The sequence below is a fragment of the Lates calcarifer genome, linkage group LG20 (genome assembly GCF_001640805.2).
Source record: "Lates calcarifer isolate ASB-BC8 linkage group LG20, TLL_Latcal_v3, whole genome shotgun sequence".
In the NCBI taxonomy this organism is placed as follows: Eukaryota; Metazoa; Chordata; class Actinopteri; family Centropomidae; genus Lates; species Lates calcarifer.
The window spans coordinates 4,307,112-4,322,909 of NC_066852.1; the positions used below are offsets into that span (position 1 = coordinate 4,307,112).

The 15,798-nt window shown below is 39.5% G+C and overlaps 1 protein-coding gene across 4 annotated transcripts in view; it reads left to right on the forward strand.

Moving 5' to 3' along the window:
- The window catches only part of LOC108893312 (disks large homolog 2), a 123,869-nt gene that overhangs the window by 80,593 nt on the left and 27,478 nt on the right, over positions 1 to 15,798 (forward strand). For 3 of the 4 annotated variants that reach the window (XM_051078631.1, XM_051078630.1, XM_018691260.2), the window contains 8 exons: positions 117 to 167; positions 1,802 to 1,926; positions 4,591 to 4,760; positions 5,292 to 5,428; positions 6,933 to 7,077; positions 7,814 to 7,979; positions 12,863 to 12,922; positions 14,043 to 14,198. In XM_051078631.1, the coding sequence (XP_050934588.1) occupies positions 117 to 167; positions 1,802 to 1,926; positions 4,591 to 4,760; positions 5,292 to 5,428; positions 6,933 to 7,077; positions 7,814 to 7,979; positions 12,863 to 12,922; positions 14,043 to 14,198 (1,010 nt within the window). The remainder of the gene's footprint in view (positions 1 to 116; positions 168 to 1,801; positions 1,927 to 4,590; positions 4,761 to 5,291; positions 5,429 to 6,932; positions 7,078 to 7,813; positions 7,980 to 12,862; positions 12,923 to 14,042; positions 14,199 to 15,798) is intronic. The other variant, XM_051078632.1, reaches the window with a different exon arrangement.

Sequence of the window (15,798 nt, forward strand, 5' to 3'; positions counted from 1 at the left end):
AAGAATATAATTCAGTAAAATGATTCAGCAGCACAGTATTTTCATTTTAAAGCAATGTTTGAAGGACTAAAAAAATGGAGTGAATGTCTTGTCCTGTCTATTTTTTATTTCCACAGGTCAATGGTACAGAAATTGAATATGAGTTCGAGGAAATCACTCTTGAGCGGGTGAGTATCTCAGATCCTGCAGCTGTGTTTAACCTCAGAAATCTGTGAGAACGTGTCTCAGCACTGCAGCAGGGTGAAGCAGTCTCCTCAATCCACTGTTAAACTGTGATAGAGGGAAATTAAAACATGCCTGCTCCAAAGGATCTGCACTCAGTGTGTGGCTTGATAATCTGTATCATGATGAGATGGAAAGAGATGGAAATTTTGGCTTAGTGGATGCTAACAGGTGGAAGCAATTTTGACAGCTCCAATATGATCAGGAGCAAAACACCAGACCAACAACGAAGGTGAGTGCCACCAACCAACCACCAAGAAAGCCTTCACTGGGGCTTCAGATAGATAAGATTAATACAGACAACATTCAGCCTCTATCCATATTTCTGGACCTCCATGATTATCATCTGCCATCAGATGATGGCCAGTGTCTGGTCCCCTCAAGCCGTCACTGCAGAGAGCTGAACAACAGTTTTAAATTCAGCTTTCCAGGCAGGCCCTTGAGGGACACTCAGTATAATCAAGAGAAGCTGCTGTTCCCATCAGCTGGCAACTTAAAGGACTAGTGTGTAACATTCATAGGGATCGACTGGTAGAAATGGAATATAATATAATATACATAAGTATTTATTAGTGTATAATCATCTAAAACTAATAATCGTTGTCTTTTCGTTATGTCTGTATAGAGAGCTGTGGATGGCCAAACAATTTTTACATTTTTATGTTGATGCCATAGCTTGAATACAAAAGATGAAGAGGAAGAAAGGAGAGAGCACATGTCAGCTATTACCTAAAGTTTTACAGGCTAACAACTAAATATAATATCTAAGTAAAGTTATAAACAAACCTCTTCACTTGACAAACTAGTCAGTGCAGTAGTTGGCGCCATGTTATCCCATGGGAGTTCAGTTGATTACAATCTGTGTTCACATTGCTGGACACTAAATCCTCCACACTGGTCCTTTAATCGGAGCTTGACTTTCATTTTGTGATTGGGCATCCAGGGGATTTTTTTTGCAGAGCCAGCATGTATAATTACAATATTTCATAGTAAAGTGGTGATAATATAAGAGCCAGGTTAACTCAGTGGAGAGGCTGTGACTGGGGCTTACAGTAGGGTGCCAGGGCTATATTTTAAGAAGACTTAACACCTGTGACCACTTTTTAATCATACTGAGAGCAGTGATGCTATAAAGTTATGCCATTTAATCATAGATCACTATTTTTAACTTTTTACTTGTGCTTTTCAACAGAATTTAAGGTCACCTTTTATAAAGGCAGTATCCTTATATTAAAATTTATTTGATCCTGTGTATCAGTGATTCCAAACCAGTGGTACTTGTACCCCAGGGGAACCCTTCTCCACTTGCTAGGAGATACAAGGGAAGATTCTGGAGCAGTTCAACTGATTTGAAAAACTAGGAATTAATTAATTAAAGTCCAGAAAAGATACATTCAGTACATTTTAGTAGAAAGAAGACAGAGACACTAATAGGACTATAAATTGATTTGATGCTGATCTTTGTCCTCAAACTGTATAATAATATGCAGTTGATGTGTTGGCATTTTGGCACACTACATACAGAATAAGATCTGTCTGCACAGCGCCTATTGTCACTAACTGCTTTCCATGGCCACAGGGTAACTCAGGGCTGGGCTTTAGCATTGCTGGAGGAACAGATAACCCACACATTGGCGATGACCCCGGCATCTTCATCACCAAGATCATCCCTGGAGGTGCTGCAGCAGAGGATGGGCGCCTGAGGTCAGTCACATACACTTCTCCACACAGGTAATAAGAGACTACTAGAAAGGTTCTCAGACCTGACAGGAAAACAAAACTTAAGAAACGTCTTTGTCTCAAAAGAAAAAGAAAGAAAAAAGAAATCTCTTTTAAAAGGATGATTTAAAGATGGTCTCTCTCACCATTAGCTGGAGGCTACATATATCACTGTTTACTCCTCCACAACAGCACTGCATCATATTCCTTCAGAAATCTTTCAAACATACAGTACTTGAGATACAGTATTATACAACGGTGTCATGTTTCTGTTTTTGAACTGAATTTTAAGGACTAAAACATGTTTATATTACAGCAGTGCACAGAGCAGGCTCCACAATGGTGTTAATATATAGCCTAACAGGATTAACTAGTACCCATTAATCTTTCTTTGTAACAATCACTTTGCCATGGACATTCAGAACTTTTCAGAGGGGATATGGATACAGTCTGTCAGATCCTTTGTTACACTACTTAATCAAGGCGGCCCAACACAACCTGAGCTCATTCATTTGTGTAATGTAAAGATGCATGACCAAGTAATGTACTCCACTGCATCTCCAAATGCCAGGCTGTATTAACAAAACAGTTCCAGTTGTTGTCCAAGAAATGGATTAGAGGTTCCACTATAATTGACAACTGTGAGAAATGAATTGTAGAAGTCTGTTGCTGATATTTTATCCCTACATTTTGTTTATTAGGTACTACAAGACAACAATTGGAGTTGACATGATAAAATATATGTTGATCTAGCACTACTGGAAACTATTGAGTGACTCCTAATATTTGAGGCTCAGCAAGGTTTATTATGACATTAAAGGGAAACCCCAAGAAAGGTTTAGCATTTGAATATGTTTTTGGTTTGTTTGTTTGTTTTTAAGAAACATTCAACAAAGAAAGAAATTATTAGAATGCTGATGTATAGACCTAAGACCTGTTCTTTGCTTGTAGATGGAACAGAGTCATCCAGATTAGAATGCTGATGATTTGACGCAAGTCTCGATTTTCTGGGTTTTTTTTGGAAGCAGAACTGCTGTGTGATCAACAAGTCCTTTTAGGACTAACAGCAGATATGAAAAGTTCAGAGATTTTAAACCAGAAGTGCTTGAACTAAGAGGAGCAACGCTCTGCATCATGTTTTCTCTGGACTCAGCTGTAGATGCTGTCCCTTCGTTGGGAACAACTGAAAATATTCGCTGGAGCACAGAAAAAAAAAATGGATGCTGGGAGGGTTGCTAACACACTTACATCACATAACTGCAATCACATGATCAGTTCTCAGCCAATCATATGTCACAGAGTTAATGTTTGTTTTTGTGTTACCCACTGATTGATTCAATTTGTCATTGTAGATGTAATTCTCTAATCTCAAAAATGGGACGGCATTTGATGTCTAATTGAATGCAGTATGTTGGATGATATGCCTCCAACCCCTTTCTCAAGTAGCAGTGACACTGCTCTTGGTTGCAGGCCAGCCCCTGTTTTCCTTCCAAGCCATAACTCTGGAGCTGTACTGTCAGATCACAGATGCTAGAGGGGAGTGTAATGCATGCACAGCATCAATCTCGAGCAGATCACAGAAGAAACAGGCTGGGCATAATTCACATTTAACCTAATTGATGGTCAGCCACTCCAAGGTGGGCAGTGAGACTAATGCATAATGGATGGAAGAGATGTCTAATCTCTGCAAGGAAGGAAGCCTGATGGGGTTTGGTTTTCTATAACATTATAGAAGCCAGACACACTTCGTATCACTACAGGGACACTGTAGCAGAGCACTAAGCATACTTAATGCACCAGCTTGGCTTAAGGGAGTGCTTGAAACATTTTAAGTGTTTCTCATGGAGGCTGTTGTTTTGGAGAGGGAAAAGCACGTAGGCAGGATTAAACCCATGACACCATGATAACACCCACAATTTTTTCGATAGACTTATATGAATATCTGTTCAGACATATATATATATATATATATATATATATATATATTATATATATTATATATATATTAAATAATATTTTATATAGCTTTTTAAAAAAAAAAAAAAAGCTTGAAGACATGATGTGTAAGTACACAGATTTTTCGCTCTGCTTCCCACTGAAGCGTGTGCGTGTATGAATGTGTGTGCACACTGGGTCCCAGCTGGTCCCCATGACCACCCCCAGGAGAGGTGTGTCCTTGAGATTGAGAGCCAGGGCATGGATGTTTTGGTTGGCACCTTAGGGGAATTCAAACTGAGCTGCTTGCTGACTCTGATTTTTACATACTTGTGTGCTCACCCACATGCACACAACCATTCACACTCTAACCCACATTTTTTCTCTGTCACACATCACAGACATATAGATCTGTATAATGTGCACAATGTTAGCTGCAAAATAAAACCAGTGTACAAAGCACATGGGTCACCATGATCTGCTGCCACATCTGTCATCAGATGTGTGTTTATGTGTGTGTTTACAGGGAAATAATAGAAAAGCAGGGCTATTCTATCTAAACATGTTAGTATGTATTCACAAAAGTTACCACTTATTCAGCATGTTTCTACATTGCTTTTGGATAAGCATAAAATTGTTCAAAAATTCTTTATTCTCAGTGTCTTAATTATCATCAATCATCATCATCATGTAACCACTCTCTTCATCTTCCAGAGTAAACGACTGTATTCTGCGGGTGAATGACGCAGACGTGTCTGAAGTTTCTCACAGTAAGGCAGTAGAGGCCCTGAAGGTTGCAGGTTCTATTGTCCGGCTATATGTGCGGCGCCGCAGGCCAATGCTAGAGACCATCATTGAGATCAAACTCATCAAAGGACCAAAAGGTGGGCTCAGATACACCAGTCCTGCTAAGACATGCAGAGTTGCACACTGACTGATTGTAACTAACTGTCCTGTGACAGATGGTCATGTAAACACTATTACTGCAGCATGTTTTTCAACATATTTTGATTAAAACTTGGTGGTACATAGTACTGTAGGGAGAGACAGTTACTGCAAATAGAAAGGTGTTGCTTTCCTCAGGTATGTGTGTAGGAGGTAGTTCACCCAAAATGCAGCAGCTCTTCAGAAAGTGTTAGAAAACTTCCAAATGTATGGATAATACTCAAACAAACTTCTCATATAAACTGTCTTATATTATAATTTATTAACTAGACTTTGCTTCCACAAAATACTTTTAAGAAAGCACCGCCAAACAGCTACAGGAAGTGTTGAACGTAAAAAACTGGATCCCCGTACTGTATGTCATGATACATGACATTGTAACATGGTATTATGTATTGTCTCATGCCTAACATCTGCCAGACATAACCCAGAAACTAACCAGCTACTTTCATATATAAACACACACACAGGGCTTGGCTTCAGTATTGCAGGTGGAGTTGGAAACCAGCACATACCCGGGGACAACAGTATATATGTTACCAAAATCATTGATGGCGGGGCAGCACAGAAGGATGGCCGGCTACAAGTTGGAGACAGATTGTTAATGGTAAGTATCAGGTATGCCAGCAATGTCCCATTTTTAGACTTGGAGAGTTTTAATACTTGTTAGGTAGGTAGGTAGATTGCTCATACAGTCAGGAGAATTTACAGCACCAGTGAAAACACATATGTTGACAGACTATGGTTTTCTGGGAGCAGTGGAAACTGTGGATTTTTGAAGGAAAAACACACTGAGTAACTAATGTAGGAAGATAGAGACATCATTCCACTGTAATCCAATCCAACAGGACTGTTGGACTGGTTGTGCCCAAATGCACAACTCAGGAATCTGGTGGTCAGGTACAAGTGTTTGATAACAGTCTTTAAGATACAAGAACAAGAGTTCAGGTGAAGGTACAAAATCAGCAGCAAAATCAAATCCAAACACGTGCAGGTTAGGGTAACTGGTGACTCTAAATTGTGTGTGAATGTGAGTGTGAATGGTTGTTTGTGTCTATGTGTTGACCCTGCGATGGACTGGTGATCTGTACGGGGTGTACTCTGCCTCTCGCCCAGTGTCAGCTGGGATAAGCTTCAGCCCCCTGTGACCCTTAACAGATAGGCAGTATAGATAATAGATGGATGGATGGATGGTATAGATAATGGATGGAGGGATGGATCTACTTCAGCTTTGTAATTATTGTATTATATTTTCCATACTGAATATATCATTCAAAAATTCACTGTAGATTTGAGTAGTATGTGAACCCCTTGGATAATGACATCAAAAAAGGTAACTGAAGTCCGGAAACCTGGAGTCCAATCACTTAAACTAGATTAGGTGTTAGAACTAATGCACGAGTCATCAGCTGGTGTGATCTGTGGTTCACAAAAAGAGATCTCAGTTGTTTTTCCCAACACAAGGCATACTCATTGTCATTCTCAGTGCATCTCTCTTCTTAGCTTGGTCTTGGTCTTCCAAATGAATTGAGTTATATAGCTGTTTGTTAAAGACATAGTAATGGGATTGTGAATCAGTAAACAGAGTAACTCAGAGTCTTTATTGATAGCTCAGTGACATAATGCTGATTCTGTTGGTCAGTTTTCTGGACAACTCATATAGTATCTGTTTTCTGTTGATACAATGGTCACTGTTATACAGACTGATATCCAGGAGATTAATGGGGATTTCATGAATCAGGTTATACTTTGTGTATGTTATACTTTCTAACAGTGCATGAACCAGGCAGAATGTTTGCAGGTGAAAACAGTCATCTTAAATAATAATTAAGTGGTTAAATGACTCTGCAGCACATATTTTGAAAGCAACAAGTAGCAACCTACTGGCTCAGTACTTTCACAGCAAGCTGTCTCTTGAGTGAGGAGGGCGTCCATCTTGCTTAAACAGGGCTTAATTTAATTACCTTCCTACTGTTGTGTTCTCACCCGAAGACCATCTGTCATAATCCAGTCTCCTGGAGGCAGGGAGCACACTAGCCTGATCTGAACTAAGCAGTAAGAAAACACAAGACAGCCTCTAATTTTACTGATTGAACACACTGTCTGCACAGGTGAACAACTACAGTCTGGAGGAAGTGTCTCATGAAGAGGCTGTGGCCATTTTGAAGAACACATCGGACGTGGTCTACCTTAAGGTGGGAAAGCCCACCAATGTCTACCTATCAGATCCCTATGGGCCTCCTGATATCACACACTGTAAGTAATCACCTCTTATTTCAGCTGATCAGTTTACCATCTGTTGTTTAACCAGACTGAAGAGAGTGTAAAACACATGTGAGATTTGTGTGCCTTGAAGCCATATCTCAGAGCATGACTGTAAATTCTCTTTGGATTGTAATGCAACTTCCTGTGTATACAGGCAGCTTACATGAACATCTTGTGGCTTTCTTGATATAAATAGATTTTGTGCAAATGGCAAATTATGGTCCTTTCTATTGTTACCAAATAAACTATGAGTTATGTTAAGCCCTTTCCTCAGGAAGATTCTCTCATTAGCTTCAAGGTATGAAACTGAACAGTACTTGTTACTAACAGTAAATGCACTGTTAAAACAAAAAGCTCAAGGTACCAAAAAGCTCCACTGAACTGCAGAATCAGATGATAGTTTACTACAATCTTTAATTTACTTGGACACTTATGAAATACCCTTGAAAAGATGCTGTACACTAGTACTTTTGTTTGTATTGTATATCATCATAGGCAGATTCTTTGTTCTTAAAAGTATGTTTTACTAGAAAGAGAGAAAACTCCTACTTTTATATAAGTGTTTTACATTTTCACTCCACTCCAGATTAATCCAAAATGACTGCAATTTTAAATATTAAATATAGGAAATTAGAAATAAAAAGCATGCAGGAACACTTGGTATCATGGAAATGTGTCAGCTAGAAATGCAGCCATGACTCTATTCTTTTTCACTTTTCCCCAACAGCTTTCTCTCCAGCCATGGAAAATCATATCTCTTCCCCCATCAACAGTGGCACTCTGGAGTACAAGTCTGGTCTCCCCCCCATTTCCCCAGGGAATTTTTCCCCCATCTCTAAGCACTTACTGGGGGAAGAGGATATAAACAGGTTGGATGGTTTTTCCTTCTTACGGTAATTACCTCCCTTCCTACCAGAATACAAGAACTGCAGGTAGAAGCTTTGTCCACCCCACTTGTCCTGTCTCCCCCCTTATCCTGACTGATTTGTGTCTGTGTAGCAATTCAAAAAGCAATCAGAGTTATGATGCAACTTGAAAAGATCTCTTGTTTCTCTGAGTTTGGATCACCTGTTACTGTAAATCTCACAAATCCCAAAGTCTGTGTTTTCCTGGCAGTGTTTTCAAAGATGGCCTCCATAAAAACAAGAGAGAGAGAGAGAGGGAGGGAGAGAGAGAGAGAGAGAGAGAGAGAGTTCTGGGATGATAAAAATGGGTCTCTTCATCCCCAGTCAGGAACATCAACCATATATTGTGTTCAGATATTAAAAAAAGGGTCCCCAGAAACAGCTATTTAAAAGCTACTGGTCTGCTGTAGTCCTGTATTTCTGTTATGCTGTGTTGTGTTTGTGGCTGAATGTGTCTTTTTATGATTTCTCTCTGGACACTGTTGTTTTGTGCCATTGTGACACACATCTGCTTGGAGTATCAAGTAACTGCTTTATAGTTAAACACAGGAGAGACACAGTACTAACAGTGTGTTTTGGTGTTAGTGGCACAAGCTACTGTTTAGAAAGGCTGTGGTAATGTTGGTTATTAGAAATGATATTGTTATAGTAAAAGCTGCCTCAGGTCCAGCATCAGAGTTTATTGGGTTGTTAGAAAGCAACCATGACAAACCTGCCTGGCTTACCTGGCTCGTGGCACATATCCATTGTTGGAACTTGGTGAGTCTGCTCAGGTGCTGATATGAGAAATCCTTTGTCACATCTGAGAAGATAAGCAACACGCATGAACAGGCTACCCTGCACTTTCATGAAACAATGCAGAAACGTCATAGAAACTGTGAGTTGAGCAGACACAGAGGGTATATGTTTCTGTGGAGAAAAAGCTATATACAAACTATGCCAGAAGATTTTACAGCATTTGAGAGAGCTGTAAAAGTAAATACTTTATATGAACTATAAAAGTATACATTGTGCTGCAAATATTGTTGAAAGATAAAGTTCTAGAGAAATATTAAATAAAAATAAAAGGCCTCTGGTTTAATCTTTTTGGTTCTTAACGAGCAGAAAAAACAAAACCCAGTCTCAAAACTTACAGGGGCTCTGAATGTTTGAGTTTATTCTTTGGCAGTCAGAAAGTGTCAGCTGTGTTTGTGCTCTCTGTTTTATTTTTCTACTTGTTGTGCTTTCAGTCACTTCTTTGTGACAGCTGCTCCCGGTCCAAACAGCAGAAAGCTTAAGATGTCTTATAGGAATGAGTCTCAGCCACACATTAGCAACTCCCCACCTCAGCTACCCTAACACCTAATCTCAAAGCAAGCTCCCATAAGGCTTGGGACCAAATTGGCCAAATTTCCTAATTTCCTTTTGTCTGTGTGGTCAGCTAATGTTGCCAGAGGTGACTGTTGCTCCTGCTGCTTGTCACACAGATTGCTCTGAGTGGCAGACTCAGTTGGTCTCTTTACTGGTTATATGTCACAGCATATGAAGAATGGTGAACTGGATCAGGTCTTCAGGTCGCACAATGTGGAAAAGTGGTGGAGATCACAATGAACAAATGAATACATACACTCTGATGCTTCTCTGTCAGAGTAGATCACTCTCGTGTGCTGTGGTGAGAACTGTGCTGTGTTGTCATATTCCATTTGCAAATAAAGACTGGTGGAGGAATATTGCAGCAGAGTGATAATAAAACCTCATTTCAGAGGATAACTGAAGGACCCCTGTGTTAAGCTTTGTTGAGTGAAGGATTAGTCCTCCATTCTCTTTGGAGTTAAGAGGTTTACTGTTTGCTCTTGCCCAAGGTGCATCCCTAATAGCCTTTGAGATTACCATGCTGACCTAAAGTGTAACACTGACAGTAGTTTGTGTTCACTGTGTTCTACACATACAGTCAGAATAAACAGTGTGGGCACTACAGAGCCAAGTATATCCTCCCATTCTGTAAACTGGTAATGCATTGCTATTCATTTTATCACATCAATTTCATTTAAAGGTATAATATGTAACTTATAATATGAAACTGCATTAAAATATTAAAAAGAGAAATCCATAATTTTAACGAAGCCACCTGTCAGTGGCGTCATATCCCCTTGTCCATGTGTCAGATCAGCTGCTTCAATACACCTGTTGTTTTCTTTGCCAGAGGAATTCAAAATGTACTTTTTTAAAATCTAGTATTAAGCCACATTTTTATGATGAACTTTTTGATCTTGGTTGTCTTTAACTATATATTTTAGCTGGATCAAGAATTTTTGTCATCAGAAATCTGGAGCATGAGAAGAACACTGATTGTTTATTTGAAACTGCTTTATTCAGTGCTTTTAACAGGTTCAATCACTGGGTCTGTTTTGGAGAGGAGAAGACCTCTGCATATAATTTGACTTGATTCAAAGGTTTCTCTGACAAACTCAGACCTTTCATCACATGTTCTTACTTACTCTAGTTATGCTATGCTTAGTGTCTCAAAGTAATTTGGAGCCAGGTGTCTCATGCACTGAATGAAGTCCTTATGGAGATACTCTGCTAAAAAACAATTTACCATGATAGGAAAGGTTTTTATATTTTTAGAATTTACTTTATTATTTACATTTTTATAATGACATATCAAAGTTATTGTGTTATGTACTAGAACTTACCAAGTAAAATGTTTTTGATTTATGGCTGTTATAGAGTATGAATTATGAAGCAATGTATTACTGTCCATTGGTCATGAATTGTCATGAAGCTCACCATGCTGTCTTCAGGTATTTTCAGTTTATTTCTGGCCATTTGAAACTTATTTTTTTAGGACTTCATCTTCCCTTAGTAAAAGAACTACATGGGCCTATTCACTGTACTGTAGCTCAGATCATCTCCACAATTGTATCCTGTGAAACAGCAAAGTCTTTGAGCACCTGTTGTTTTCTTTAACACTAATAGTCAGACATTTGGCAAACTGCTGCATGGCATTACTTATGCCTTGTAGTTAACGTTGAGAAATTAGCAAAGTTACTGTAGTTTCAAGTGTTTGAACTCTAAAACCTTACTGATATAAAGCAACATTCTGCAAATATTTCTTCTTAAAATAGATTCTAAATCATTTTGATGGTACACTGACTTGTAATAGGGAGTAGGGCGCCTCTTTCATTCTCACTCAGCGCCTCAAACACCGGCTCTTGCAATGACTTGAGCAGGTACTACCTCCCCTGAGAAGTGTGTAACACTTTGGTAAAGTGTGTAAAGCTTTACAGCACTACTTCACACACACAGGAAGCTAACTCAGTAATTCTTTCTTTGATTTATCAATGTCTTTGATACATTCTCTGTTTGCCGCCTGAACGATTTTCTGTACATGAGCTGTTAGCTACCAGGTGTACGCTGCTTAACAGCTCAGAGCCCAGCAGATTTTAACATGCTAATGTACTGTAATTACCACTCGTGTCAGGAAAAGTTGCATAGTCAGAAAGAAAGACAGATGAACTGTGCCCTCACAGGCCAGCTGTACAGCCCTTTACCTTCTCAAGGTCACTGCATTTTGGTCTGATGTGGACTGACTGGCTGTCTCAGCTCAGCTCACTGCAGTATGAATGATTCAGCAAAATAAACGAAGCCAACTGTCCAGTCCTCTCTGGCCTCTACATATCACCAGCAGGTCATTATTGAGAGTCGGTTCAAACACAGAATCCAGCAAAGTAGAATAACAGCTGGTGTGACAGATTTGGCTCTGGGCATGTTTTTGACCACTTGCCCCAGACATCATTTACATTTCTGATCTCTGACCCTTGACATGTCTTAAGCTTCAGCCCTGCAGTGTTCACTCTCCTCATTCTCTTGTCATTGCTTTCTGCTGTCTGAAGAAAAAGCACTGTGCAAGCACATAAAGTGACCTCTTTTTATTTGGCTTCCTAAGACACTCGCACTCATACATTTGATAGTACTGCCATGTTCATTAGTCATGTTGAAATATGGATATTACCTGCCTGCAGGGCAGCTCATATCACCAGGTCCAACGAAGGGTAAACTAACCAAAACTGTTCAGCTCTTCTTTAGGCTTTATAGGTATTGCTGTTTTGAGATGCTTAACTGTAATATGTGATTTAGTGTAGCTGTTTACTGTGATGAAGACCAGTTTAGGTTTACATTTCCTTCCTTAGCCACAGTCAGCTAGAGGGGACAAAGCTGATGTGTGGAGATGTTTTCCATACTTGAGTAGGATGCAAACACACAACAGTTTTCACAGACAGAGAGCCAAGGAAGAGCCAAGTGTGGTGGTGGTGTTGTGCTGCAGTGTGCTCAGGGCAGGCTAAACAGTGAAACTGCGTGCATGTGTGCATGCGTGTGGCTACACATCCATCTACTCTAGTCTTGTCTGCAACAGTATGACTGCAAATCTCCCATCAACAGACTAGACACACACACACACACACACACACACACACACACACACAGGGGAGTGCCTCAGATACACACATTATGCATAAATGACCCCTTTTCAAATGCACATACTGTACTGCATGCTCTAGTAAACACACTTGAATCCACATCAGTTAACAAACAGCAGACGTGCACACGATTGGAATGTTTAGCTAATAATATGAATTGCATGTTCATAGATGATGTTTTGTGATGATGATGTTGTTGATGACTATAATTCCCTGACATGGGACATTCACTTCAGTACTTTAAGGCTCTTTCTGTCGTCAGTTGTCCTGTTTTGTTCTGTATTGCACACCTCCCAAGTGTTTCTTTGATCAGTGTCTTAATGTATAAAAGAGTGCAAATTTGAATATCAAAATTGTAAAGTTTTATGGTAAGAAGGTTATCAGTGATTGGTTATCTTTCCATCCTATTAGAAATCCTTCGCTAGATGATGGGGAGGGTCACAGGTTTGATTCCCAGCACTTCCAGTTGAGGTGAGATATTTAGTGTGCTCAGTCACCAACTGCATGCCCTTGCATGTTTGTCATTGCATGTTATGAACCTCTTTTCATTTTGTTGAAGACACCTGACCGAATGGTATGATAATATGATAACGTTTCTTCTTCAACTTTTCCTCTCAGAGACCTCTCTATCATCTAAAAAATAAATTAATAATCGCTTTTTAGAAAGTTATACCTATGCTTATGAGAATACAGTTCTCATATGTGAGGAAGTTTTATAGCTCTTAAAGTGGCTCCAGTAGATTGCTGCGTCTAGTGAGCATGCCGACATATTACAGCAAGATTATGTAATATTTGAGAAAGGAAACAACACAATCTGTCTTTACAAATAATGAGTTGAACTGATAAAAACACAGCCTTGCTGGATCTCACTGATATAACTGATATTGATGAGTGAGTTACCTGACTCTAAACCACATGTGCTGCCATTACAGTACAGGTATAACATGCAGGAGTGGTTGGTTACTGTTTGTAAACACACAATTCAAAGCTGAAGCTGAAGTTGAAGTCATTTAACAAGCAAAAACTCCAAACACCTTCTGGTTCCTGACTTTCTAATGTGAAAATTGTGTGTCTTTCTGTGTTTTCTATAATTAAAATGAGATATTTTTGAATTTTAGACTGGAGGTCAGACAAAAGAGCCATTTGAAGACATTTCTTTGGGCTGTGGGAAATTGTCCTGAGATATTTCAATAATTTCTGATATTTCATAGACTGAACGATTCATCAGTTGCTAAAAAAAAAATACATTGTTAGTATTAGCTATAGCTATAATATCAGCATAACTGGTTGATCAGTGTAAGATACTGAGTATGACAGGAAATGAGTTGGTTCAGGGGTCTTTTCGTTTTAAGATGTAAAGCACACCAACTCTCTGACTTTTGTTTTTTGAACAGCAAGAACCATATATCATTTACATCATATAGCAGTACTTCCTCCTGCTCTTCCATGTCTCATTCTGCCTTTCTTCTATTATTCCTTGTGTCTTTCATCATTATGCCTGTTTGTCATCTTTTGTTTATCCCCATCGCTTCATCCCTACCTTCGTCTCTGGACACTAACCTCTCTGCTCTTGTCTCTCATTCCACTGTAGGCCTCCTGAGCCAGTTTACAGCACTGTGAACAAACTATGTGACAAAGCACCCTCCCCCCGACACTATTCCCCAGTGGAGTGCGACAAAAGCCTCCTCCACTCTACCCCCCTCCCAAACTATCACACAAGTCTGTTCCCTGACTTGGACGTCACCAGGTACTTTCCACCACCACCTCTCTGCACTTTGCCACTGTGTCCCATCCCACCGGGTGAATGGCATGCCATGTTACCATATTGTCCTTTAGAATGACATGGTTTTTCATGCATTCAGTGCTTGCTCCTTCCTTTGAGCCCCCAACATTCACATCAGACATTTTTATTTAAGCCAGCATGCCTTTCCTCACTTTCCTCTCTCCCTTCAGGACTCTGGTTTAGCAGTAGCATCCAAGCCTTATCTATCCCCAACACATTTTCACTTTAATCAAATTTTAGCTTTTACCATAGACATGAACTCTGTACCTCTGTAGGTCTTAACTTGGTTTGGATTCGTCATCATTACTAAGGAAGGTAATTTATGTGAATGAAATCATGATATGCAAGTAACCATTAGATGTTTCCACTCAGGTAATTATGCTTCTTTGTATACTTGTTCTTCCATCCTCTAGCCTCTGACACAGAAATCCTTTGTAATCATCGAAGATGCTCCAGTCCCTTAGATGTGTCTCACACATTTTTTGACACCTGGTCTATCTGAAACTGACAAGAAATGAAATGGCTGCTGCTGTGGAAATAGCACCATTACTGTAATATTAATATTATTGCATAATTGCAAGACAGTAGCTCTTACATTATTAATCTTTATTCATTAGATAACAATCTAATTGATTAGATGTGTGAATAATCTGAGTCATGCAACTTTGCAACTTTCTTTTAAAGCCAAAAAGCTTTTCTGTGTGGAGTTTCCATGTTCTCCCTGTACCTGTGCTGGTTCTCTCTGGGTACTCTGATCCCACAGTCCGAAAACATGCAGGTTAATTGGTGACTCAAAATTGCCTGCAGGTGTGAATGTGAGTAGAAATGGTTGTTTGTCTCTATATGTCAGCCCCACCTCTCACCTAATGTCAGCTGGGATTAGCTCAATATCAGCCTGAGAAAGGATCAGATTTACAGTACCTGCAGCTTTTCACACACACATTCTAGATGTTATTTGAATTGCTTATTTGTATTATTCGTCTGTCATCCTGACACAGCAGCAGACTGACGGTCAGTGTTGGACTAGCAATTAGAAGACATCAGTTTTTCTTTAAAACTGTTAGTTATTTCTAAACATGATAGAACAGAGGAGATGTTGTGCATCATGAGTATTGCCATCTCTGAGTGAGCAAGGGTGTCCCTTCATCCTTGTGTCCTTGTGTCTCTCTCTTACTTGCCTGATTGATGGAGCTAAGATGCAGGGAAGAGATATGTGAGAGGGAAGTGGAGGCCATGTCAGCCAAATGGAAAGCACCCTAAGTCATAAACTGGTTTGGTCATGAACTGAGGGGCTGTTGCTGCCAAGGTGACAGGTGACCTTGTTTGTTATTGTTAGATGCTTTTGCCGGACCTAATTCTTTCAAGCTTGACCTATAGCATTTTATCAGTGTCTAAACCTAACCACACATAACCTCTCTGTGTTTATACATACATCCACAAAAATGTGTTTGATGTAGAATAAAATCATGCTGTTATGTATTTTGTGACATACTGTTTAATTCAGTTGGTGATGTGTGTTGCTGCCTGCCATATCCAAACACAGGTTATTTTTATTGTTCAACAT